This window comes from Cynocephalus volans, chromosome 6 (genome assembly GCF_027409185.1).
Source record: "Cynocephalus volans isolate mCynVol1 chromosome 6, mCynVol1.pri, whole genome shotgun sequence".
NCBI classification, from domain to species: Eukaryota; Metazoa; Chordata; class Mammalia; order Dermoptera; family Cynocephalidae; genus Cynocephalus; species Cynocephalus volans.
In genome coordinates, this window is record NC_084465.1 from 25,977,220 (window position 1) to 26,002,837 (window position 25,618).

Here is a 25,618-nt window from a genome sequence, read left to right on the forward strand (position 1 = left end):
TGTCTAGAAGCTTCTGCTTACTATATAAAAGCTTCTAAACGAATATCCTCCCCATCGTCCCCCTTTCAATATTTTTCAGTCTCTTCCTTACTCTAGTGGAGCAGTGAGAGACTGGAAATTTTAGAGGGGTTCAAGGACTGGAGAGCACTAGGGAAGTTAAGACAAAATCAAGATGCCTGAAAAAGTGAATGAGATGCAAGAGGCAGCTGTGGCCAAGTTCAAGATCCTGAAGGTCAAGCAGCTCTAAGTGACAACACGACTTAAGGTGTGGTCGTCAGGATGGGTTGCTGAAGCCTCTGAGAGGACGAGGGTATATGAGCCATGTGATTGAATGGATCATCTGCACAGACCCTGGAGTAGCTCAGATGCATGCTGTTATTTAGAGACAGCCAGCAAGTCTGAACAGCTCAGGGTAACCTTTCGCTATTCTTGGAAAAACAACTTAAGAGCAAGGGACAAAGGGTTACTGTGTTGTTCCTTCCACGTAAAAGGAAATAATTTTGATGGATTTGGTGGGACATTTAGGAGGCCAAGTCAAACTGTGTGCGTAATTGTTTTATAAAGGTGCTAAGACTTAATTTGCAGATCTGGAATGAGAACAGGTGGTGGCTGGTGGCAGAAGTCACAATGGTTTCCATGACGACGGGATTGGGTCTTAGTCATTCTCCCATCCTCCACCAAACCTACTGCAGCTTTTCTCTTAAGGTGCTTATTAAACATTTGTTAAATGAATGATGAACCACAGAATGGTGTCTGTGCTTTGCAATTAAGTCTGCTGTTCTTAAGCTAGCGTAAAACCTTTGGAAGCAACAGTAATTACTGTATTTACACGTGATATTTTGCATAATTTACACGTTAACATGAAAATAATAAACTATATACTCTCACTCCTGCTGAACAACCCTGACCCATAACGTATCCCCTGTTGCGGAAGAAGTAGCCCAGATGTTTGGAGAAAACGTCCTTTAAAGGAGAGAGTGGGGTGGGGGTGGGGTGGGGGCCCTGTGCCGTATACGTGCTCCCACATTAGCTAAAACGCTTTTGTCCCCTTTCTCGAGCCCCTCCTCCACCCGGGCTCGGCGCAGGCGCCAGCCTTCCCCTCCCCCCGCGCGCCTCTTCCCGCGCTAACGCCGGTGCTGGCGTGCGGGGCTCAGAGCACAAAGGGCCTCGCTAGCCGGCGTCCGCGTTGCCCTTGGCAACCATTGAACGGAGTCTCGCTCTCCTTTGACCCTGGGATGAGAGAGTAAACGGGGCCGCCATTGGCTGGCCGGGGAAGACAGGCCAATCGGAGAAGAGGTTATAGGGAGGCGGCTGAGCGAGGTTGTGGGGGTAGGAAGCTAGGGGTTAGAGAAAACCCGTGAGGCTAGAACCCCAGGCGAGGTCGGTTGGAGCAAGTATGTCTGTCCGGAGGCACATTGGGAATCCTGAGGTGAGGGCCAGGTCCGGGCCGCAGAGCCGGAGGGGGCGGGCGCACCGGAAAAGTCTCCACGTGGGCACGGAAGAGCAGTCAGCGACTTCCGCCGGCCGGAAGGCGGGAAGCGGCGGGCGAGAGGAGGGGTCGGGGGCAGGGCCGGGCCGGGCCGGGGGGGCAGAGGCATCCCGTCCCTAGTGTGCACCTCCCCTGCGAGGAGCGAAGCACCTGGACACAGCCCCACCCTCAGAGAGCTTACAGTCTAGGAGTGACAGTGACCAAACATAAGTGAAACACAGAGGAAGCGCCCGACCCGAGGGAGCGCGGTGAAAGGGAGCCCACAAGTCTGAGCGTGGGGAGTGGGGATGCGGGAGGAGCCGGAAGAAGCACACCAAGCCCCTGGGAAGGCGGGCAAAGTTGGACGTCGGTAGTTTACCCCCTCTGCAAAGGACCTTTTCACTCTCTTCCTCTATTTCACCTCTAGTGTCCTGCTGCATTTATGGCAATTTCATGTCAACAGATATTAGTGGATTCCTAGCGCGTAGTAAGTGCTAGACTAAGAGTCAGACAAGGCCTCTGCCCCTTTTTAAATAAGTTCAGTCAAGTGCGGGAGACATGTAAACAGTTTGGGTACATTGTGGTCCAGGAGCAAGATGTTATGAGAGCATAATATGAGATGCTATGAGAGGAAAGATGGTACTCAACAGAGGGAGTGGGAGAAGGCTCCTGGAGAGGGAACAGCCCCGGACGTGGCAAGGCCATTAGGCAGGTGAAGAAGCATCCCAGGTAGAGAGAACAGCACGAGCGAAGGTAAGGAGCGTGCGAGCTCTGAGCAGACCCCTGCGGGAGTCTGCAGAGAGGCCAGAGTAAAGTTGGCAGGGCTTTCTGTGCCTTGCTAAGGCTCTTAGCCTTTATACCAAACAGGAATTACAATGATTTCATCTGTTGACCTGAAATGAAACTAAAGCCAAATACGTGTAACAAGGATTTATTGAGCCAATATGGCGATTGCAACCCGGGAGACACATGGATTAGGCAGCCCTAAAAGTGTTCCGAAAAATGCAAGCAAAGCTTAGCATTTTATAATCCCAAGAAGGGGAAGAAATCAAAGGGAAATGGTAGAAGGATAGTCCTCCTAATCTTTATGACGTTCTGGCGCCATTATGTCTGCTACTGAGTCATGGTTTTGTGATAACACATCTCTTGGGGAATGCCTGGTGCTATGTTGAGAAAGTTGTAAGGCTGAGTCTAGGCTCTGCAGAGAGTGCCATGATCGATTAGTAATGTCCAAATACCTCATGATCTCACTTATACGTGGAATCTAAAGAAGTCCAACTCATAGAAGTAGAGAGTAGAATGGTGGTTTCCAGAGGCTGGGGTGGGGAGGTCGAAAGGTACAAAATTTCAGCCTGGAGGAATAAGCTTTTGAAATGGACTGCACAGCAGGGTGACTATAATTAATAATAATATATAGTATGATTCAAAATAGCTAAGAGTAAATTTCAAGTGTCTCACCACAAAAAATGGTAAGTGAGGTGATGGCTATGTTAATTAGCTTGATTTAATTATTCCATATTTTGTATGTGTGTGTATATATATCAAAACACCACAATGTACCCCATAAATGTATACAATTATGGTTTGTCAATTAAAAATAGTATTAATGAAAATGTTAGTGATGTCTATCACGGGAGTGGCGGAGGTAGATATGGAGAATGGCAGTTTGCCACATATTTATCTTGCCTGCTGGTCAGAATTTGAGAAGTTTTGAAGGGTTTTAGTAAGAAAGTGACATGGTCAGATTCACATATTATGTGAATGGCTGGCGCCACATTGCGGAGGACGGATTTGAGGAGGCCAGGGCTGGAGATAGGGAGATTGGTTAGGTGGTTATTTTGGTACAGACCTAAACCAAGGCTGTGGAACTAAGAACAGAACTGAGGAGAAATATTTAGGGGGTAAAATCATCAAGACTCCATGATTAGCTTTGAGAGAAGAGAGTGAGATGGAGGACTTAGATTCCCTGCTTGGACTACTCACTGCTGCTGGTGCCATTAAGGAGATCAAGAATATGGGAGAAGGAGAATGATTGTACAAGAAGAGCAGCAGGGATGCCCTGTGTGGTTATACATATGTGCCCTAGGCAGAGATGCCAGCTTACTCTCATGTTACAACTTCCAGTAGTTTCTTCAGAGTGCCTAAGAAATATCAAAAGGACAAAATTAGAACAGGTTTAGTTAAAGATCTCAGTTGGTTTTATTGTGATTCTAAAATCAAGCAAGATGTCGTTCCATAAAATAGAATAAATGTTCCAATGAACTGAGCAGAGGAGGTTAGTTTTATAGACAGAAAAGGCTAGGCTGGCCAGTTAGCTCAGTTGGTTAGTGTGTGGTGTTGATAAACATCAAGGTCAAGGGCTCCATCCATCCCTATACTGATCCCTGTACTGACCAGCTGCCACTCCTTGCACCTCTCCCCCACCCTGCCCAAGGCAGAAGAAAGCAGAAACAAAGAACAAAAAAGCAGATTGGACATTTCAAAACTGTTTTCCTTGGAAGGTGGGAACAGAGAGAGAAACAGAAAAATAACTGATTATTTAACATCAGGTTACTTCAGGCTATCCTTTCTCTGTAAGGATTAAAGCAGAAGGAACTTTATTATCATACCTATTAAAGATTTAAACTGGCCTTTTCAGGAAATTGGCTGTTATCTCTTTCTCTTGATTTCTCAAAAGGTCAGACCACAACATAAGTGATGTGGAACTTAGCAGGGGTGACTCCATTTTGGTTTTTAGTCTGGGCTGTTGGAGCCTAGTGCTGGAACTTATTCCAAAACAGTGGCCTCCTATAATTTTTCTTTAACAGAAATAGATATTTTTTTATTTATGTATAGAAGGTTAGGCATGTCTAAAAAATGTTATTATTCTATCTTCACATTTATTTGCCTGAGAATTTGGCTAGGTGTAGAATTCTTGGTTGGAAGTCGCAGCATTTTGAAAACATTGTTCTGTAGCCTTTTAACATCCAGTATTGCTGTAGAGAAGTCCAAAGCCATTCTTTTGCTTTGTGACTCGTTTTTCCTCTCGGGAAGCTTGTAGAATCTGCTCTTTGACCCAGTGTTGTGCATTTCACAAAGATATTCCTTACTATGATCTGTTTTCACTCATTTTAATGGGTACCAGAACTCGTGTCTTTCTATTCTGTAAAATTTTCTTGAAATATTTTGTTGTTAACTTTCTTACTCCCATTTTCTCCATCCTCTCATTCTTGAATTCATTGTTCTAATGTTGCACCTATGCAACTGGTTCTCTAGTTTCTTAACTTTTATCTCTTGTTTTCCTCATCTTTGTGTTTTTGTGCTCTTTGGAAGATTTAACCTTATCTTCCAGTTCTATTGAGTGTTTAACTTATGCCATCATGTTTTTAATTTTTAAGAACTCTGTTCTGTACTCTGATGTCCCTTTTTAAAACTTTTCATTTTGAAATAAAGATTCACAGGAAGCTGCAAAAATAGTGTAAAGAGGTCTTATGTACCTTTCCCCCAGTTTCCCCCAGTGATTTTATTTTACATAACTATGGTACAATATCAAAACTAGAAAATTGAGGTTTGTTTGCATAGTTCTAGGCTATTTTATCAGATGCGTAGATTTTATATAATCAAGACTTACACATATGTAGGTTTGCAATCAAGGTAAAGAGCTGTTTCATTACCACAAATGTTTCCCTCATGCTGTTCCTCCTAGTCATACCCACTTTGATTCCTCTCCTCATCCTAACCCCAGGCAACCACAAGTGTGTTCTCCATCTCTATAGTATTGTCATTTTGAGAGTGTTACATAAATGGTATCATACAGTATGGGACCTTTTGAGACTGGCATTTTTTCACTCAGAATAATGTCCTTGAGACATAATCAAGTTGTTGCACATAGCAATAGTTCATTCCTTATTGCTGCTTAGTATTATATGGTGCGAATGTACAACAGTTTGCTTAACCATTCAGCTAGTGTAAGACATTTTCTTTCTTTTCAGTTTTGGGCTATTACAAGAAAGATATGAATATTTGGGTACAGCTCTTTGTGTGGACTTTAATTTTCATTTCTCTAGGATAGACACCCAGAAGTGCAATTACTGGGTTAGATGGTAAGAGTATGTTTAGTTTTATTAGAAACTGCCAAACTATTTTCCAGAGAGGCTGTACCATTTTACATTCCTATTCACAGTGTATGAGAGATCCAGTTTTTGCACATAATTGGCAACATTTGATATTGTCAATATTTTTTATTTTAGTTATTCTAATGGGTGTATAGTGCCATCTCACTATAGTTTTAGTTTGCATTTCCCTAATAGATACCAAGATTGAACATCTTATCACGTGCTTATTTGCCGTCCATATATCCTCTTCAGTAAAATATCTTTTTGTCTTTTGCCTATTTTCTAATTGTCTTTTTGTTTTTTACGGTTGAGTTTTTTTGTTTCTTTTTGTTGTTCTTGTTAGTGACTGTAAATATTGTTTATTGCAGAAGTAGTCATTGGGGTTACATTTTCTTTCTTTCTTTCTTTCTTTCTTTTTTTTTTTTTTTTTATTTGACCGATAAGGGGATCACAACCCTGGGCACAGTGTGGTCTGCACCACGCTCAGCCAGTGAGCTCACTGGCCATCCCTATATAGGATCCGAACCTGCGGCACTGGTAGCACCGCACTCTCCCGAGTGAGCCACAGGGCCGGCCCTACATTTTCTTTCTTACTGCTTTTTTTCCTTGAGTTTTTATCTGCCTTTATTTTTATTCTATACTTTTTATGAATAATGTAGGGATTTTTCCTACATTACTATTTATAAGTTTTCCATAGTTATCTTTTCCAAAACTTTCTCTATGCGTTTGCGTGTGTGTGTGTGTGTGTGTGTGTGTGTGTGTGTGTGTGTGTGTGTGTGTGTGTAGAGAGAAAGTTTTATTTTATGGTTTTGTTTTACGTTTATGTTATAACATTGTACATATTGTTTTTTGATTTGATTTTTCACTTAACAATATATCTTGGAGATCTTTCCATGTCAGAAAAATATAACTCAACTTATTTTCTTTTAACTCTTACCTAAGTACTCAGTATGGTTTTATCACAGTTTTGTTCATTTGTTTTCTTATTTTTCTATTTGTGTCAGACCTCAATTGTACAAATGGATTGATATGCTTTGATTATTCATATTCTTCAGATATAGCTAATTTTAGTTCTTGTTGCTTTTACCTCCCACTGTTCTCCCTTCACCATAGTCATCTGCTCCCACATATTTAATGTTATCTGTCCAATTCACCTTCCATATTTTTCATATGTAACATACATTATTTTCTGAGCTTAAAATTTTTATAAAAGTCTCATGCTATATGCCTTTACAACTTGCTTTTATAATGCAAGTTATGCTTGAGATCCATCCATGTTGATAAATATGTCTGGTTTATTTCTTTTAACTGCTATGTAGTAATCTAGCATATGACTAGACCACATTTTATCTATCCATTCCCCCAGGCGATCATTTAGGTTGTTTTTGACTATTTGCTATGATAAACACTCATGCAATGAACATTTTTACTGTGGAATTTGGAGAGCTCTTTACATATTTGAGATGTTAGTCCTTTGTCAGATATGTGATTTGCAAATATTTCCTCCCAGTCTGTAGGTTATCGTTTTATCCTCTTAACAGAGTCTTTTGTAGAATAAAAGGTTTTTGGGTTTTTTTTTTTTTGTACTATTTAAATTTGTATCTTTTTTGGTAATAGCTTTATTGAGATATAATTCATGTACCATAAATTTACTCATTGAAAGTGTACAATTGAATGGTTTTAGTATATTCACAGGGTTGTGCAGTCATCACTACAGTTAATTTTGGAAAATTTTCATCACCCCACAAATAAATCCTTTAACCTTTAGCTGACATTCCCCAATCCTCATCCCCATCCCCAAGTTCTGGCAACCACTAATCTATTTCCTGACTCTATAGCTTTGCCTATTTTGTACATTTCATTTAAAAGGAGTCATACAAAATGTGGTCTTTTGTGACTGCCTTCTTTCACTTACCAATGTTTTAAAGGTTCATCCTTGTTATGTCATGGGCCAGTACTTCATTCCTTTTTATTGCTGAATAATATTCCATCATATGGATATATCACATTTTATTATCCCTTCTTCTGCTGATGGACATTTGGGTTGTTTCCACTTTGGGCTAAAATGTATAATGCTGCAACAAATATACAAGTTTTTGTGTGAACATGTATTTTCATTTCTCTAGAGATGGGGTCTTTTAAATGTTTTTTCTCACATAGTTTCAGTTTCCTCCAGATTTCTGTTTTTCATTTTGTTTTGTTGGAGATGTTTGCATTAATCAGCTCAGGCCTCCATAATAAAATACCACATACTGGGTTCCTTAACCAACAGAAATTTTTTCCTCACAGTTCTGGAGACTGGAAGTCCAAGGTCAAGGTGCCAACTCATTCAGTTTCTGGACTGGTCTCTTCCTGTCTTGCAGATGGCCGTCTTTTTACTGTGTCTTCAAGTAGAGGGGAGGAGTAAGGGAAGTCTCTGATGTCTCTTCTTATAAGAACACTAATCCTATTGAATAAGGGTATCCCTTGTGATCTCATTTAACCTTAGTTACCTCCTAAAGGCCATATCTCCAAATACAATCACATTGGAGGTTAGGTCTTCAACACAGGAATTTGGGGGGTGGGGAGGGACATAATTCATTCCATAGCCATGTTCTCAGACTTCTTTTATTTTTATTTTTTAATATTTGGTTTTTGTAGCTTACACTTAATTCTCAGACTTCTTTTAATCTTCACTTGTTAGTTTATGTTTTTGAGTTAGGAGACTTAGGTGATTCAGATCTCTATATATTTGGGAGAGGTCTACTAAGATGGTGAACTTTATTATAGAATGATCTTGCTAGGCCGTGATTTGTGGACTTCTCCTCCCAAATCTGTATCTTCAGCTTCTTCCCGGGCTGGGCATTTTCCATAGAGAACTTCTCCAGTCTCCTGAGCATAAAAGCCTAGTCGAATTCCTGGAGGGATTAGGGCTGAAGGCTAAGTCTCAACATTAGTACGCATTATTCACTTCTTACCCTTGTTTTCTGTTATGATATCTCTGCCTTCCCCTGTGTCTAGTCTTCTGACTCCAGAAACTTTTTCCAGGAAATAAACATAGATATCTGGCATGGTGGAGGGGGGCAGTTGCCCAGTAGCACAGAGGGGAGAGGAATTTGGAGATCCAACAGCTTCTTTATTATTTTTTTCTTTTTTTCTTTTTTTGGCAGCTATGGTACGGGGACCAACTAATTCTCAAACAGCCTTCAACCAGCCCTTATTTCAGCCACTACTTTTACTCCCCGCTTCTGGAGGTGCCTGAGCCTGTCAATTCCTCGGCCTTTTAAGAGTCGTTCTTGGCTTTCCCTGTTGCCCCTTAGTCTTTGACTGTCTTGCGTCCATCGAGGTATTTTCACTTGTGGATCTGCTGTCTAGATTTCAGAAATCTAGTGCTCTATTGCTGTCAGTTCTCTCACTCTCTGTGTTTTGGGCTTTATGTCCTTAAAATAATATCCTTTTAATGAGGTCGTACTGAAGTTTTAGGAGGGAGTGAAATTAGAAGGATTCATTCAGTTTTGCTGTCTTCACTCAGTAGAACATAATCTGTAATTCTTTTATCTACTTGTTTGTTTTCTGGCATACTAACAAGAACATAAAATAAGAACCTTGTCTACATTGTCCCATTGCCTGGAATATACTAGTTGTTCCATAAATATTTGTCGAATGAGTAAATGAATATATGTCTGAAGCTGAGAGGAGAAGTCAAGTCTTAAATTCACTATTTGAAAATGAGAAACATGTAGATGGAATTAAGCCTAAGTGTTTGGGCCACAGAGAACCTATAGACTGAAAAGTTGGAATCTTGGGGAACACAATTTTTAAGTGGCTGACCGAGGAATGACCCATGTGGATCAGGGGAGAGAGATATCACTGATGCTGAGGGAGTGGAAACTGAAGACATTGGAAATATATAACGGTGTCATATGGTACTGAGTCAAGTAAATTAAGGACTGACACCATTATATTTGGCAACTAGGGGCTCTCTGATGTTGGTTAGCTTCCTCAGTGCAATAGTGGAGACAGCAACTATATTACAGTGGATTAAAGAGTAAGGTACAGATAGCCAGTGTAGATTTCCTCCCCACCCCCAAGGAGCTTAGCTAGAAAGGAATTAGGGTAGAGTGATGTTCCAATTATATATTAGTTTGTAATGAATAACCCCCATATTTAGTGATTTAAGAAAAACAGTAGTCATTTTATTATTATGTCTCGTTCTGAAAGTTGACTCAGCTCAGCTAGGTGATTCTTACTTTGGATCTCTCGTGGTTTTGCAGACAGATGGGAGCTGGGGCTGGAGGTGTCTTGAAGGTGTCTTCATTCACATTGCTGGCCATTGTAGCTGTCTGTTGGCTGGGACCTCACTGGGGCTGTCAGCCATACCACCTACAAATGGCCTTTTCCATGTGGCTTAGCCTTCCTCACAGCATGGTGGCTGAGTTCCAAGAGCAGGTGTCCCAAGAGAACCAGGTGGAAGATCTGCTTTTTATGATCTAGCCTCAGAAGTCGTATGGCATCATTCCCATCATAGTCACAGTCCTGTCCAGATTCAGGAGAGAGAACATAAGCCCTACCCTTCAATGGGAGGAGTGTAATATCACAGTGTAAGTGGGTTGGGAAATTTTCTTGTGGACATCTTGAAAAATCAGTCTACCACAGGTGGTAGCTGCTGAGAAAGTAGGCGCTGCTGTACATGGGAACAAGGCTTAAGGTTGGTGTTTTAGGTCAATGTAATTGGGCCAGATTAAAACTCACATTTTTTTTTAAAGTTCCACTTTAAAAGACCTACTTTAAATGTGAGATTGCCTTAAATGTGGCTGTTTTAAAACTGGTAACCACTCACTTCACTTTTATGGACTTTCTGTAAGCAAAGGAGCTAAGTAGAGAAATTCTGAACAAAATATATAATGGTAGTTTTTCTAAATCTTTTAAACGTAAATCTTATTACATATGTTGCAGTTGAAATATAAACAATGTTGTGAGTCTCATTTTGAGAGAGATGGGAAGTCAGAAAAGCTCATTCATTTTTGAATGACTTGTGATTCAGACAATGTCACTCATTATTAGGTGATTTTCCTTCAGAAAAATGCCACCTTGGGCTTCTCACTCTTCTTCTTTCTCAAACACCCATGTATTCACAAAGCCTTGTCTTACTTTGCATATGTGACTAAACTGCTGAAATACTGTTTACATTGTGTGTCTCACAGCTCAGTATTTTTAGTACCTTCCATTGTCTTCAGGGCATAGTCCAGACTCCTCAGTCTATATTCAGGCCTCTCCACTCGGAGCCTACCTGTCCATGTCCAGCCTTGCCGCACAGGATTCCGTATGTCAGTGGTTCTTCACCCTTTTGGGGTTACATACCCCTTTGAAAATTTGGTGAAAACCAAGGACCCTTTCCCTAGAAAAAATATACATATATACAAAATTTTTCATACAGTTCCATGGGACTCATGGACCTCCTGAAACCCATCAGTGAACCCATATTAAGAACCCCTGCTAGAATGAGGATGTACAGTGGTTGTGAGGACTAAATGAGATAATGTAGGTAAAATGCTTAGTCGAGTGCCTGACAATGTAGGAAGTGCTCAATAAATGTTATCAGCGATTAGCATTTTTGTTGTTGTTGTTAGACCTTCTCCAGCAGATAGAACAATTTATTGTTCTTTAACTGTGCTTTTAAAGTGATTTTGCTATTATAATTTTCTCCACTTGGAATGCTTTTTCCATCTCTCCTCCCCATCTTTTTATCCATACTAGTTCAACCCTTAAAACACAGCTCCAGTACCCATTCTTCCATAACGTCTCTTTTGTCATCCCCAGTGTATGAACGATCTCCTTTCAGATTTCTAGAGGCCTTGATATCTATGCCGTTCAGGTGTCACGGGTGTGCATACTGCTTATTGTCCAGGACTTCGTCTGACAGCTTCTTATTGCTCTGTCACTAGCACAAGGCCTTGTAGCAGGTACAGAGATCTACAGAGTAGAGCCCCTGTCCCAGGTGCAGGAAGTAAGAAGTGTGAACGGTACAAACGACTGTGAAAATGCAAGCAGGGAAGAGATTTCCATCTGACTGGGGCCTTCAGAGCATTCTTCTTAGAAGATATGTGTGTGCTGGGTCTTGAAAGTCAACTTGAAGTTAATTCGCTGGGATAGGGTAGGTAGACAGAGAGGGCATTATCCTTTGACTCTCCCTAGAGATGTAACCTCTCAAAGGGTCTTTTGACATTTTTGGTTGGTCTCAAAGAGCCTGTAATAATACCACAAACATGAACTATCTTCCTGCCTCCTCCTGGTGAACTTCATTATGACTAACTATCTTATATCTTTATCTTAAATATATATCCGCAGCTGACCCTTCTACCTAGGCTCTGGGCCTCGTCCTCTCCTATTCTCTTTCCTTGCCTTCCTGCCCTATTTTCAGCTTCTCTTATCTTGCCCTTTAGTCTATAAACATCCCCAAATATCTCTTTTTTTTTTTTAAACAAAACAACAATAACAAAGATCACCCCTTAGCAACTTGAGAGGGGAAAAAAAGATCACCTGGCTAGTGTCCTCTTCTTTCCTTCCTCCCCTCTCATACACTCAACCTGCTGTTTTTGCTTCTGCCCCTGTCCCTGTCAATTTACTATAACTCCTTCCACTGGGGCCATCCACAGTGTCTTGGTTTGCTAAATCCAAATTTACTTTTCTGGTGGTCTCTTACTTGACCTGCATCTTTGTTCACTTGTTCATACTTGACCTCTTGCTCTCTGACTTGACAGTACTGTTCACTGTTCACCATTCCCTTCTTCCTGCAACAGTTCATGAACCATTGTCTTAAACGGCCTCTTCTGAGTCTCATCCAAGGTGCCTCTTCTCCACCTAACCTTAAATAGTGGAGTTTTTCTTGTCAATCTACACTCTCTTCTAGGGTGATCTAGTCCATTCCCATGGCTTCATCTGCTGCCTGTGTACTGACAACTCCTAAATCTTGGGGTTTTTTTCTAGCCCACGTCTCTATCTTGATCTCCAGACCCAAATAGCAGCTGGACACTTCCATTTTGGATAACCCACAGATATCTTGTACTTGACGTGCCCCAAACTGAACACATTGTTTTTCAATATATGCTTCCTCCTTAAACTCCCTTTTTTAGAGAATGGTATCACTGTTTATTCTTGTTACACCAATCAATTTTAAGTCTCATTGATTTTACATTTTGAAAATTTCCTGAAACTCTCTCTTCCTCTTCATCTCTATTGCCACTTCCTTAGGACTACAGATCATCTTAACATAACAGTCTCTTAACTGATTTTTGTGCCTCTATTCTTGACTCGCATTCTCCATATTGCTGCCAGAGTCATCTTTCTAAAATGGAAATATCATGTCATTACTCCTCTTTAAATCCTGTTCAGTGACTCCCCATCATCTTCAGCAGGGTTTCTCAACTTCAGCACTATTGACATTTGGGCTGCCTAATTCTTTGTTTTGAGGGCTGTTGTGTCATTGTAGGATGTTTAGCAGCATCTCTAGCCTCTAGATGCCTTAGCACGCCCCCACCCCCCAGTTTTGATAACCAAAAATGTCTCTAGACATTGACAAATGTCACTAAGGATAGGGAGAGCAAAATTGCACACTTGAGATCCACTGATCTACTGGATAAAATCCAAGCATCTTAGTGTGTATACAGGCCCTTTGTGATCTACCTCTGCCTGCCTCTCCAGCATCATTTGTACCCATATTGTCCCCATATGCTCCCGGTCCGCCAGTTACTGTTAGATTTCTTAATCTTCTTCTAGTCTTCATGTTTTCCCCATGCTTTTCCCTCTGCTGGGAACCTTGTAGCTCCCACCCACTACTCCTTTAGCTTGACTAATGTCTTTGGCTCTCAGAAGTCACCCTTTAGGAAACAGTTCTTGACTCTTCTAGTCTGGATTAGGTGCCAATCCTATATGTTCCCACCACATCCCCTACCTCCCTCTCCTGGTTTATCATGCAGTTTGGCATCTGTTTATTCACTTGTCCATCGTCCCCACAGTCAGTAAGAGCTGGATGGCAAGGACGGTGTTTTTCACCTCTGTGTCATCAGCACAGGGTCCTACTCCTAGTAGGCGCTCAGTAAATTGTCAACTGAATGAGTGGTTGGTGCTCAATGAGTCTTTGTTGAATGAATGAATAGTCTTCCTTGAAACAGCTTCTTTTCTCAGCTCTTTCACTTCCCCCTATTCCATCCTGTTTATGTAATTGAAAGAAAGCCAGTTGGCCAGTAGGTCAAGAAGCAGTCACCTCAAAATCAAGAACTTAAAACTAAAAAGTATGGTAGGTCGGTAAAATCTGTGATGCTCTGCTTTGCAATGGAGCACAAGTAGTTTTACGGTGTGGTTGCTATTAGAAAGTCAGGAACAAGAAATTGGACTGAAATGGGAACGTGGAAAAGAAGTGCTACCTTTTTGTCCTGCAGCATATGGATTTCTCATTAGTCTGTGTAAGGGAAAACCGGGGGCGGGAAGGGCTCAGCCACTGCAGCTGTCCACACTCTCTCCCCTCATCATTCTGCTGCCACCACACCTGGTCCCCAGGGACGCCCTCACTTCTTAGCTATTTTGGCTTAGGTATGGCCAAATCCCCTTGGTTCAGCAGAGACTAGCCTGGAATTTTTCAAAAGAAGCTTTGCTAGGAAACTAGTGGGAAAAACAAAACAAAAGTAAAAACAGGAAATAGAGTATAGAAATGATAAAAATACAGAGTGAAAACAAATAAACAAAAAAACCCAGTCCCTTAGCCTAAGATAACTGAAGTCTAGTATTAGCTTTACTTGAGTCAATTTACCAGACACATGTTTTGCCTGGTTTTTTGTTTCATTTTGCCATGATAATGTCTCCCTATGGGGAATTTGTCCCGAAGTCTCCCTTTTCAGTCTTTGTATGTTTTCCTTCTCTTACTTAAGAATCTTCTCCATATTTGTTTAGGGAAGGAATTGGAACTGGTGTTATAGTCACTTTCTGTTACACACAGTGGGTTCCTAATCATATGGAGAAATGAACTTTCCAATCTTTTTCTAAAGATAAAATGGCTCAGTGGTTCCAACACAGTCTGAGGACCAATGCTAAGCATTTGTGATAAAGATTTTACTTGCCTGAGTGAAGTCAGTTAAAAACTCAGAGAACGTCATGAGTTTTAAAAATAACACTAAAGGACTCTGAGATTTTTTTACTCTGGGTTTTTCTTTTTTATTTCTTTCTTACCTTTTAGGTATTAAAACAGCAGATTATAGTTGTGAAGTTTTGCTTTGTTTTTGTTTTTTATGTCCTTATTTGGCAAAATGAAAATTTGATATCTCTGTAGGTGCCCACAGTTTTAAAAAATTCTTTCTGGTCCGTGATATCCAAAACTCTGGCCAACAGATACTTTGTAAGACATCAAAGTATGCTATATTGTTTTTGTGCTTTGTGGGTCATTTCAGAAGGTATTTTTATATGTAAGTGATTTATTTTGTAATCCTCCCAACAGGGTATATTGTAGTTAATTACGTTTTTAAAGGCAAGTGATGTAGTTTTTGTAAGTTTCATGTTCTCTTCTAAGAAACCAGATAGTTGCTGTAATACAGTCCTCATCCTAGATGTTCAGCAAATGTTCCTACCATGCACTAAGTCCGGGACAGATACAAACATGAGTAAGTTATTGTCCCTGACATCGAGGAAATCCTAGACTAGGGAAGAAGATTGAGGTGCAAACAATGGTTCAGCGTGTTAGTACTCTGGGAGCCTGGGAGAAGAAAGGGCCTAATTCCAAACTGAACAGCTTTACAGAGGAAATAAATTTTGCTGAAGGACAAGTTGAGGAAAGGCATTTTAGGCAGACCCCTGCTAAGACTAGAGACCTGAATGAGTATGGTACCTCAGGGGGACATTCCCAGCAACTTCAACATGAGAACACATGGGATAATGGCGGAAGATGAAGGTAAAAAGGTATTACCCAGTTTTAATTTCATAGTCCATAGATACCTGCTACTGAACATAATGATTTTTATAATTATGGGCCAGAAAAAGGCCTGCGCAAGAAAGCTATATTTTGTAATGTCTTTATTCATTAACCTTCCCTTACTTAATGGCTTTTGCCGTTGCCACTGGAATTTAACGTGGGTTAATGTCCTGTGCTTAGATTCAAAGAGTTAACCACCAAAGTTAACTCTTTAACTCAGCGTAAGAGAGACCTGACATAGGCATTTTTGCTGTCCATAAACTTGCCCTGAGCCCGAGATGAGCCTTAGGTGCCACAAGAGCAGATGCCATAATAGTGACATGTGTGGAGCCACAGACTGCAGGGAGGCAGCGGGAGAGCCTGCCAAACTGGGTCCTGTCCTGACAACATCTGCAGGATTGTGCTCAGGCCTGGATCCTGCCTGCCACTTTTTAGGGGAGATGTGGATAAAACCTAGAAGGGTGTCCAAAGGAGATGGCCTAGAAACCATCATGCAAAGAGTGAAATTAGAAAGAGGGACAGGATAGCTGCCTTCAGTTATTTTAACAGATTTTTTGAGGCAGAGGTGTGTGATTTACGATAGGTTGAAACAGTAGACTGAATGGAAATTGGAGGGAGCCTGATCTTGGCTCAATGTAAGACATAATTTTTAAGAGCTTTTTTTTCTTATCACATAGTGCTCTGAGATAATTTTGACAAACTATGGAAGTGTTTTGACAGAAACAAGATAACTTTACCTGTGGAGATGCTATATGTAGAGAAGAGTCCTGTGGTGAAGGAACAGTTGGACCTCTAGAACTTCTTCCATCTTTAAATTCTATGAAGTTTTAGCATTTGTTCCATTTTTTAAGTATCTGACTCTTTCCTGACTTTGCCACCCTTATACTTACATTAACCCAACTCATTGTGAATTTTCTTATTTTTTAGTATCTGACCAAAAGGATACCACAGAACCCGAAGTATCAGCATGTCAAGTCAAGATTGGATACTGGTGAGTAAATATTAGAAAATTAGAACTTTATTTTTTTTATCCAATAACTAACTATTGACAGGAAGCCAGCTGTCATACCTGGTATAAATCACAGCCAGAAGTGTCTCACTGTCTTGCCTGATGCCTTTCTGGGCTCAGGATTTATCTTTGAAAGCTGTTTTTCAGATTATCTGTAAAAATTTGCATTCATATTATTTAGCTTATTATTCCTTACCACATAAGAAATAATATAAACTGAGAAAATGAAATCCCAGAAATTGAAACCATTGTTCAGTAAGTTGCGGGACTGAAGCTAACTAAATAAATATTAGGAGTTCAGCCTCTATTTTGGAACATCCTAAGTATATTCCTTTAAACTGTCAGTGATAGATTATACATGTGCATGTTTGTTCATTTCCATGTTTGCAGAATTTAAGGCTATGGGAGATATAAAGATGAGAGTGAATTTGTCGTTTTTGCAATCAAAGAGCTTAGATTCAAGTGGAGGCGGACAGACTTGAATGAGTAACTAAAATACCAGACAAAATTTAATTAGTGCTACGGTTCAGGTAAAATGAACTGCTGCTTTCCATGTGCTTCCCATTTTTCATTGTCATGATAAAGACTGCTGCCCAGATCTTAGTGAATTTGCAGTCTTGTGTGGTTTTAGTTGTTTACTTGTTAATTTTTTTTTTCAACCTTTTAAAGCCTGCTGTGGAAAATCCATCCGATTGAGATGGTTTTGCTAGTGGAATAGAGTACTGTTATGCCTTTAGCAATACTGAATTTTCTACCAGTAGCCTTAAGACAACTGAGAAAAGTAAAATGGGATGTTGACTTTAAGTCATCTTGTTTATTTTGTCTTTCCCTTTTTCTAGGCTCCTTCAAAATCATTATCTTCCATTGTGCATGTTTTCTCATATAAGATAGACTTAAATGTTTTAAACACATCACATTTGCAGATGCTATTTCATGCTCTCTTTCAAACATTTCCATGCTGTACAGATACTTATACTTGCAAATATCCTGTTTGATGGACAGGTGAAAAATATTATCTCTGTTTTAGGAAAGGAGGAAATTGTGGCTCAGAGATTTTGTTATTTACTCAGAGTTCAATGAAAGAGAAATAAAGGAGATAGAGCTAGGATTGTATGCAGGATGAGGAAGTCAGTACTGGAGATCTGATATACTGTCTCTTCGGCCATACCGTCCCTGTATTTCCACCTAGCCTTGAGAGTTCCTTACATATTCTAGTTACTAGTCGTTTGTCAGATATGTGGTTTGCAGATATTTTTTCCCAGTCTATAACTTGTCTTTTTATGCTCCTAACAGGGTCTTTTGAAAAACAAAAATTTTTAATTTAATGAGGTCCCTTTTTATCAGTTTTTCTTTTATGGATCATGATTTTGTTGTCAAGTCTAAGAACTTGCCTAGCCTAGATCCCAGTGACTTTTGTCTATTATAATTTTTTTCTAGAAGTTATGGTTTTAGGTTTTACATTGAAGTCCGTGATACATTTAAAAGTAATTTTTATGTTTTGTGACTTAGATCAAGATTAGCTTTTTGCTTATGGATGTCCAACTCGTCTAGCACCGTATGTTAAAAAGGTTACCTTTCCTCCATTGAATTGTGTGTTCACTTCATCAGAAGTCAGTTGGACATATTTATGAGGGTCTATTTCTGGGTTCTCTGTTCTGTTCCCTTGATCTATGTGTCTGACCCTCTACTAATACCACACAGTGTTAGCAGCTTTGTAGTAAATTAGTTACTTAAAATTGGTAAACTGATTATTCCCACTTTTTCTTTACAAAATTATTTTAGCTATTCTAATTCCTTCGCCTTTCCATATAAATTTTAGAATAATCTAATTTACATTTATAAAAAAATTGCCATGATTTTTAATAGGAGTTGCGTTAAGCCTGTTTATCATTCTGAGGAAAATTAACATCTTTACTATATTGAGTAACCACTAATCAATTTTCTGTATCTGTGGATTTGCCTGTTCTGAACATTTCATATAAATAGAATCATACAATATGTAGCCTTTTTTGTCTGGCTTTTTTCATTTAGTGTAAAGTTTTCAAGGTTCATCTGTGTTATAGCATGTGTCAATACTTCATTCCTTTTTATTGCCAAATAATACTCTATTGTATAGATATTCCACATTTTGTTTATCCCCTCAGCAGTTGATGGACATTTGTATTGTTTACATTTTCTGGCCATAGTGCTGCTATGAACATCAGAGTACAAGCATTAGTGTGAACATGGGTTTTCATTTCTCTTGGGTATACACCTGTGAGTTGAATTGATGGTCATATGGTAACTCTATGTTTAATTTTTTAAGAAACTGCCAAACTGTTTTTCAAAGCAGCCACACCACTTTACACTCCCACCAGCAGTGGAGAAGGGCTCTATTTTCTCAACATTCCTGCTAATGCTTGTTATTGTCCATCATTTTAATTATAGCCATCTCTGTGGGCATGAAGTTGTATCTCATGGTGGCTTTAATTTGCATGTTCCTAATGAATAATGATGTTGAGCACCTTTTTATGTGTTTATTGGCATTTGTATATCTCCTATGGAGAAATGTCTATTCAAATCATTTGCCCATTTTTAAATTGGGTTATTTTCCTTCGTCTTTGTTGAGTTATAAGTGTTCTTTTATATATTCTGTATACTAGACTTATCAGAAATATGATTCGCAACTATTTTTTCCCATTCTGTGGGTTGTCCACAGTTTTTGTTGTACTCAGCTGGAGTAATAGACAAAAGTATATCTATCCCATCTTCCTGGAAGCAGAAGTCTTCATAACTAGTTCTGTAATAACTTTTAGAAGGGCCAAAGTGTGCTTCATTGCACACTGTTATTTAAAACACAAAGTATTTTAAAGTCGGTGTGGGAGAGAAATCTTATTCTAGTGTTTGTTTTCTTCTTGTTTCAAATTTAGAAATTATTTTAAAGTCAGTTTAAGGGAGATTTTATTTTAGTGTTTGTGTTTCTATGCATTTTCATGATTTACCTCCTTATGTATCCAGAGGAAGTTTTTCACCCGGCATGCAGTAGCCTTTTGGTTATGTGCCAAGAGAAGGATCCCTTCAGCTCTTTGGGTAGCCAGCCTGGCCTGGGGCAGCCCAAACCTGTTTTGTCCAAGTATTATCATTTATATATGTCCCATAAGGTGAAAAAGGTGAGGAGTCCTGGTTAAGAAAACATCGCATAGCCCAAGTAACAGTAAGGAGTTCCCATCTGTAGTATGTTTTTAAGCTCTGCAGCCAGAGCAATGGAAATAGGCACAGGAATGAGCATTTTTCTTATCTATGGTAAATAGATGGGTATTTAATCTTTCGTTTTTACCAAATAGTGAGCAATTCAGTTAATCACAAGATATCAAGAATTTTGTGTTATCTCCTGTCTTCACCCAAATCACCTTCTACTGAGTTCTTCAAAGGCTTAATATCTTCTTCCTGGGTAAAGATTATTTTTTGTTTCTATACATCTGACTCTACTTCTTATACAAACCCAAACATTGATGTACAGTCATGGCTAGCAATCTCAGAATTATTTTGAACTTCAAATATTTCTTTTGTTCCATAGGTGCCTGAGTGTATCTTACCAGCTCCCCAGCATTGCCAGACTGTGCCATGAATGGATTATGCTTCTGATGAAATCCCTGGCGGCGTTTTGTTCAGTCTCCACCGCAGGGTTCTTGTGTATTATCAAGTACCTCTCTGGGTTTCTGTTCTGCAGCACTGCAGGCTGATTAAGGGACACTTTCCAAACCACAGGGCTCTCCCTTTATTAATGCCCTACGCTCTCGTTGGCTGTGTTATCCTCTCATTTGAATCTATATTCAGTCTAATTTCAAATTTCTTTATTTTTCCAAAATTCTGTAGACTTTCTCCACGGTCTTTTCTAGCCTTATTTTTATTTTTTAAAATTTCACCTTCCTTTTGTTATCTCTACACAAACTAGTTGTCTTCTCTTTTCTTCTTTAGTCTTTACTTTTCCTGAATATTTGCTAAAAGTCTTGATCTTAAGCACTCACACTCATAGACTAGATACTCTTCCTTTTTATTTGGTATTTAATTGTGTTTCTTACGTCAAAGGAAGAAATGTATGTAAAAGGTTTTTATAAACCAGAAGCAATATACACACATATAATTTATTGAGGTTGACAAAGGACCACTGTGCCTCTTTTCATGCTTTCTGCTCCTTCTGAGCCAAAAGAACTTCTCTGCAGAGGAGGAAAATATTGAAGAAAAATAAAGCCACAGAGTTGTCTCTTAGCAACTGAGTTCGTGCCTTATAAATCTTATCCAGTTTAAATTACTGCTGCTTTTCTTACAGGCTCAGTACAAATAATGTGATTAAATTATAGGGAAACAATGGAAAAAATCGAATGAATGACTCACTCAGTTAATCAGTTGTACTCTGCCTTTGCATAGCACTATTGATGTAGTTGAGTTGTTCCTTTCTCTTGATTCTAACTGTAGCATTTATTATATATCTTTTATAGCAACTTAAGTTGTAAACAAAATAAAAGCTAAATACCACCTTATTAGGTTGCCTGAGTCCTGGAACAATATGTGTCACATAGGTAGTATATAACATATATTGTATATAAGTAAAGTTGTACATAGCTTAAAAAAAATCAGATGGAAAAAAAACCCCAAAACACAGAAATTAAGGGCTGGCCAGTTAGCTTACTTGGGAGAGTGTGTCGCTGATAACACCAAGGTCATGGGTTCAATTCCAATACTGGCCAGCTGCCAAAAACAAACAAACAAAAAAATCAGGTGTAGTTGGCTTGTTAGCTTGGTTGGTTAGAGCATGATGCTGATGATATCAAGGTCTGGGGTTCGATCCCTGTACTGGCCAGTAAAAATAATAATAATAATAATTAAAAAATAAATAAATCGTGTACAAAAACTCAAACCGTATTGGGTGCAATTATTTGCATTACAAAATAACTTATTATAAGGATTTTTCAGATAGTAAATCTTCACAGTATGTTTTATTTGGCAAATATTTTGTGTCCTATAACAGGCAATGGAAGGGATAAAGATTGCGTGTATCTTGGCCTTTCCATCTAATAAGGTGGATGAGACAATACAGTGATGAATGCCTTGTGAGTGATAGGCTGAGTACTATGGAAGTTCAGAGGAGGAAAAGGTCACTTTCTAGTAGGTGAACTATTATGACTACATGATGATGTGTTAGAGAGCCAGAGGGTAACCAAGAGTTTATCAGGTTTAGCAATTAACGCAGCACTGAAGAGGTAGGTTAAGTCGTTGGCACCTTCACTGCTTGACTAGGGCATTTAAACTTCAGTCAATAAGCAATGGGGAGCCTTTTTTCTTTTAATCAAAGTCTTATCTAGAAAAATTTATCTGGCATAATGTACAGTTTCAAATTTTTCTAAAAGTTGGTTCTTTGATCATCTTTTAGGCTCCTTTTATATAAAACAGATGTTTTTATAAATAAATGAATTATGAAATTGATTCATTTCCAGTCTTTTTAAAGGTAGTCAAAGATTATTTTCAGATGCAATTAGATATAGTAAGATAAGCCATGTAGTTAAGATATAAGCAGTGTATGAAGTGGGATAAAATGCCACTTTTCATACTTTCTAAAATCATTGCTAGGGATTTTTGTGTCACCCGTCACCCTGTCTCATTTCTCCGGTTGAAGCAATGCAGAAATCGTTAATTCTGTTTTTGCCCCCTACTTGGATAGAATGAATGTCTATAATGAAAAAAGCTTCTTATCAGTAACCCTCTTAGATTTGTTCTTAATTTTGCCAGATATTTGTATAACTGTGTATTTGCAAAAGACTTGTTTATCTGCCTTCTCCTTTAGTGGGAAAAACAAGCAGTAGGCGTACAGCTTACCTCACGGTGTTTTGTGAAGGCTTGTTTGATGGAGTGCTGTGTAAGTGCTCTGAAAATGTTGATAATCAATAGGGAAATTAATTTTAGACACTTTGTTAGTAGAAACCGTTATGGTTTGGAAATACAATGTTTTAATAATAAAAACTATGTAAATGAGATTGGCTATTGTTTTCCATTCCTCGGGATTTACAGCAAAGGATGGTCCCCACCTGTTACTGTTAAGGAAGTAGCTTAAAAACAACCAGAAAAGCCATCTGATTTTGTGAGCCATATTAGAAACCAGCAGGTTGGTAATGCAAATTCTGGCTTAGTTACTAAGTTGTTATGTCACTGGACAAATAGTCATCCTTTTTGTCCCTCAATTTTCTGACTAGACTGCCTGAAGCTTCCTTTGACAAAAGAAACTAACTGCCATTTCAACAACAGGCTGTGGGGGGGACTCAGGGACATATAACCAAATGCTACTGTGTAAAGTATTTTAAGAATAAGATTACAGGAAGCTGAACAGGATACTGATTTGCCGTCATCTTCTCCCATCGTATTGACCAGGCAGGTCCACTCCTGTGTTCAGAGTTGCAGTGGGGAGGCGGGATGTGTGTCCAGGAAGAATTCATGGCTTCTGCTCTGGAAATCTGGTCACATCTCAGGTCAATTGCAGTCTGAAGAACCTAGGGAAGATCATATTTGGTTCTAATCCTGTTCTGTTTTGATATTCGGACCTCTTCAGAGGTACACAGTGTCTCTCTTGAGAAGGCTCAGGCCTTCTGAACAGCCCTGAGTGACTTCATCTCTCTGAGCTTCTGGAAGGACACAGTCTGGGTCTAGGACTACACAGAATCCTCCTTTCTGGTCCTGATACAAAGAATGTGTGTCTTAAGACGGATTAAAAAAAAAATACAGTGGATTTTAATATCATGATGAATTTATGGTAAAGATTTAATAATAATAGATGAAGTAAGATGTTTTTTAAAAATTTATTTTGGGTTTCAGAGCAAGAATTTTCTTTCTCTACTTCTGACCCGAACATGAAGAAAAGTTCAGAAAAGTTTTTGAAAATGTTAGTTCATGCTATTAATTGAAAGCATTTCTTTTATCTGAAGTTGGGACTGGCTTTGACTAGATTCTCTCAAGGCTTAGAAAGTTAGGAGTACAGTTTTTAAAATGAGAAATTATTTTGAATGTTTTCCTTTTGCCATATCTTCTGGAACTTGCTGTGTTGAATTGAACCAAATCTAAGCATGCCCAGTAATAATAATAACCCCAGCTTGAGAGCTATAATGCAGTTCAATTGGAAACCAGAATGATGCTGGCACAGTTTTCAAGTATGAAGACTCTCCAAATCACCTTGGCTAGAACCTAGTATTGTGGAACCAGACTATAAAGCACAAGGACTGGGGACTCTCCACAGTGGTGGGAATCTGCTGGTATTTCTCAGCAAATCAAATCTATGTTGAATACTAGTGTACAGACTCTGTGGTCTAGTTTCAGGCTGTAACATGATCATGAATAGTGGAAGACCAAGTTCAGGAAAGAGGAGGAAACCACAAGGACGAAACGAAGAGGAAAGGGTTGCTTGGGTAGCCACAGAAGCACATTTTAGACATCCAAAGAACATTGCTTCTTTCTCCTTCTCTGGATATCTTCCCCACAAGATTATGAGGAATAAAGGAGGAGGAAAGCTTTGACTGAAAAAGATTTTTTAAAATAGATTATCTGTATTGCCTGGGATTTCTGAATGTCTTTTGGGTATGCACCCCAGCTTAACACATTTGACCAAAACATTTCCCTCAGTTCCTCATCTTTTACCGATGCTGTGTAATCCAGAAGACTATTTACTGCGTGTGGCCTGCTTATGACCTACAGTCCAGAATCCCCAAAGAACAAGAGAGGAAAACTTAGGAAATACTTTTTCTCCATTCTGTCTTCACAGTGGCACTCATTTTCTTCCATTTAAAGCATATCTAAAGTCCTTATTTTCTTTTTAGGTAACAGTATGACTAAATACACTGAGAAGCTAGAAGAGATCAAAAAAAGTGAGTAACACTATTGATGGTTTGGGAAAGTGGAACCCTGTAGTTGTTCTATAAGTTAGTTATTAACTAACAACCATCCTCTGTAGCTGACATGCACGGAGAGCAATGGGAGTCAGGCGAGCCTGGCAGGTGCCTCAAAGGACGTGGGAGACACTGGCTGTCATCCTGGGCAGCTCCTAAGATTGCAGCCTGTGGGTCTGAGTTCCACCCGATTTATATCTCTGAGGAGAGATTAATGTTGGATTGTGGAGAGAGGTCTGGTAGAATGAGCTCTGGCTAAGCAGTCAGAACTCAAGCCTTCAGTTTCATTGTACCACAGACTTGATGGCCTTTTTCAAGGTATTTAATCTTTCCTATCTTCTTATTTTGTCTATACCTTAGATGGGGTATAATATCTCTCTTCATAATATTCTTATGAGTATAAATCAGAGAGTATTCATGAAAGGCTTAGAGGTATGAGAAAGAAAGCTTTTTCTTAGTGTTATGTGTTATCAATTCATTGCAGTCTGTTTTCTTTTAATTAAAAATCATATTACATGCACATCCTTTTAAAAAAATAATCTTCTGTAAAGATACGTTGCTAGTCATTGCCCTTGTACAAAATCATAGTTTTTCAATTTGTGTCTAAAACTGATGTAAAATGATTAAAGCCAGAATTAAAGAAGAACTAGAAACATCTGTTTTCTAAGATGGATTTGGCCATATCTTAAGTAAGAGAACCCAGTGCCAGGGGAGTATTTAGCTAATGGTAGTAAAGAGTACCCTGAATGATCATAGTTCAGGACTTGGCTCTGGTAACATACATCTTCTTGGAAAAGAAAATTACAAATCCAGAATACAGCAGAGCTTTTTTTTACACAGCAAACCTTTTAATTTAAAAAGATACTGTTTTGTTTTTTTGTTTGTTTTTTGATTGCTGCGATATTGGAAAATCCCAGACAGTAGATGTGGACACAGTAGCAGCTTTGTGCTGACTTTGTTTTTATTTGCCATGTTCAGCTGTAAGGGCTAGTGCTGTAGACATTTTTTTTTTTTAATGTTATGTCACAGTATCCTATCTTTTCTTCTAATACATTTATAAGACTGTATCTTTTAAATACACATATAAAATATATATTAAATTTTCAAACTATGAAAAAAATCTCGTTTACTCACCTGTACTTCATTGTTGTCATCCTTAATTCATCCAAGGCAGGCAAAGTTGAGCTGGCCTCCATCTATTTG

At 39.1% G+C, this 25,618-nt stretch overlaps 1 protein-coding gene across 1 annotated transcript in view; it reads left to right on the plus strand.

Annotated features, from left to right (window-relative positions):
- The first annotated feature begins 1,384 nt into the window (after window positions 1-1,384).
- Window positions 1,385-25,618, plus strand: part of CEP41 (centrosomal protein 41) — a 44,494-nt gene continuing 20,260 nt past the window's right edge. The window contains exons 1-3 of the mRNA XM_063100407.1: window positions 1,385-1,429; window positions 16,427-16,490; window positions 24,347-24,394. Coding sequence (XP_062956477.1) covers window positions 1,397-1,429; window positions 16,427-16,490; window positions 24,347-24,394 — 145 coding nt within the window. The 5' untranslated portion in view covers window positions 1,385-1,396. The remainder of the gene's footprint in view (window positions 1,430-16,426; window positions 16,491-24,346; window positions 24,395-25,618) is intronic.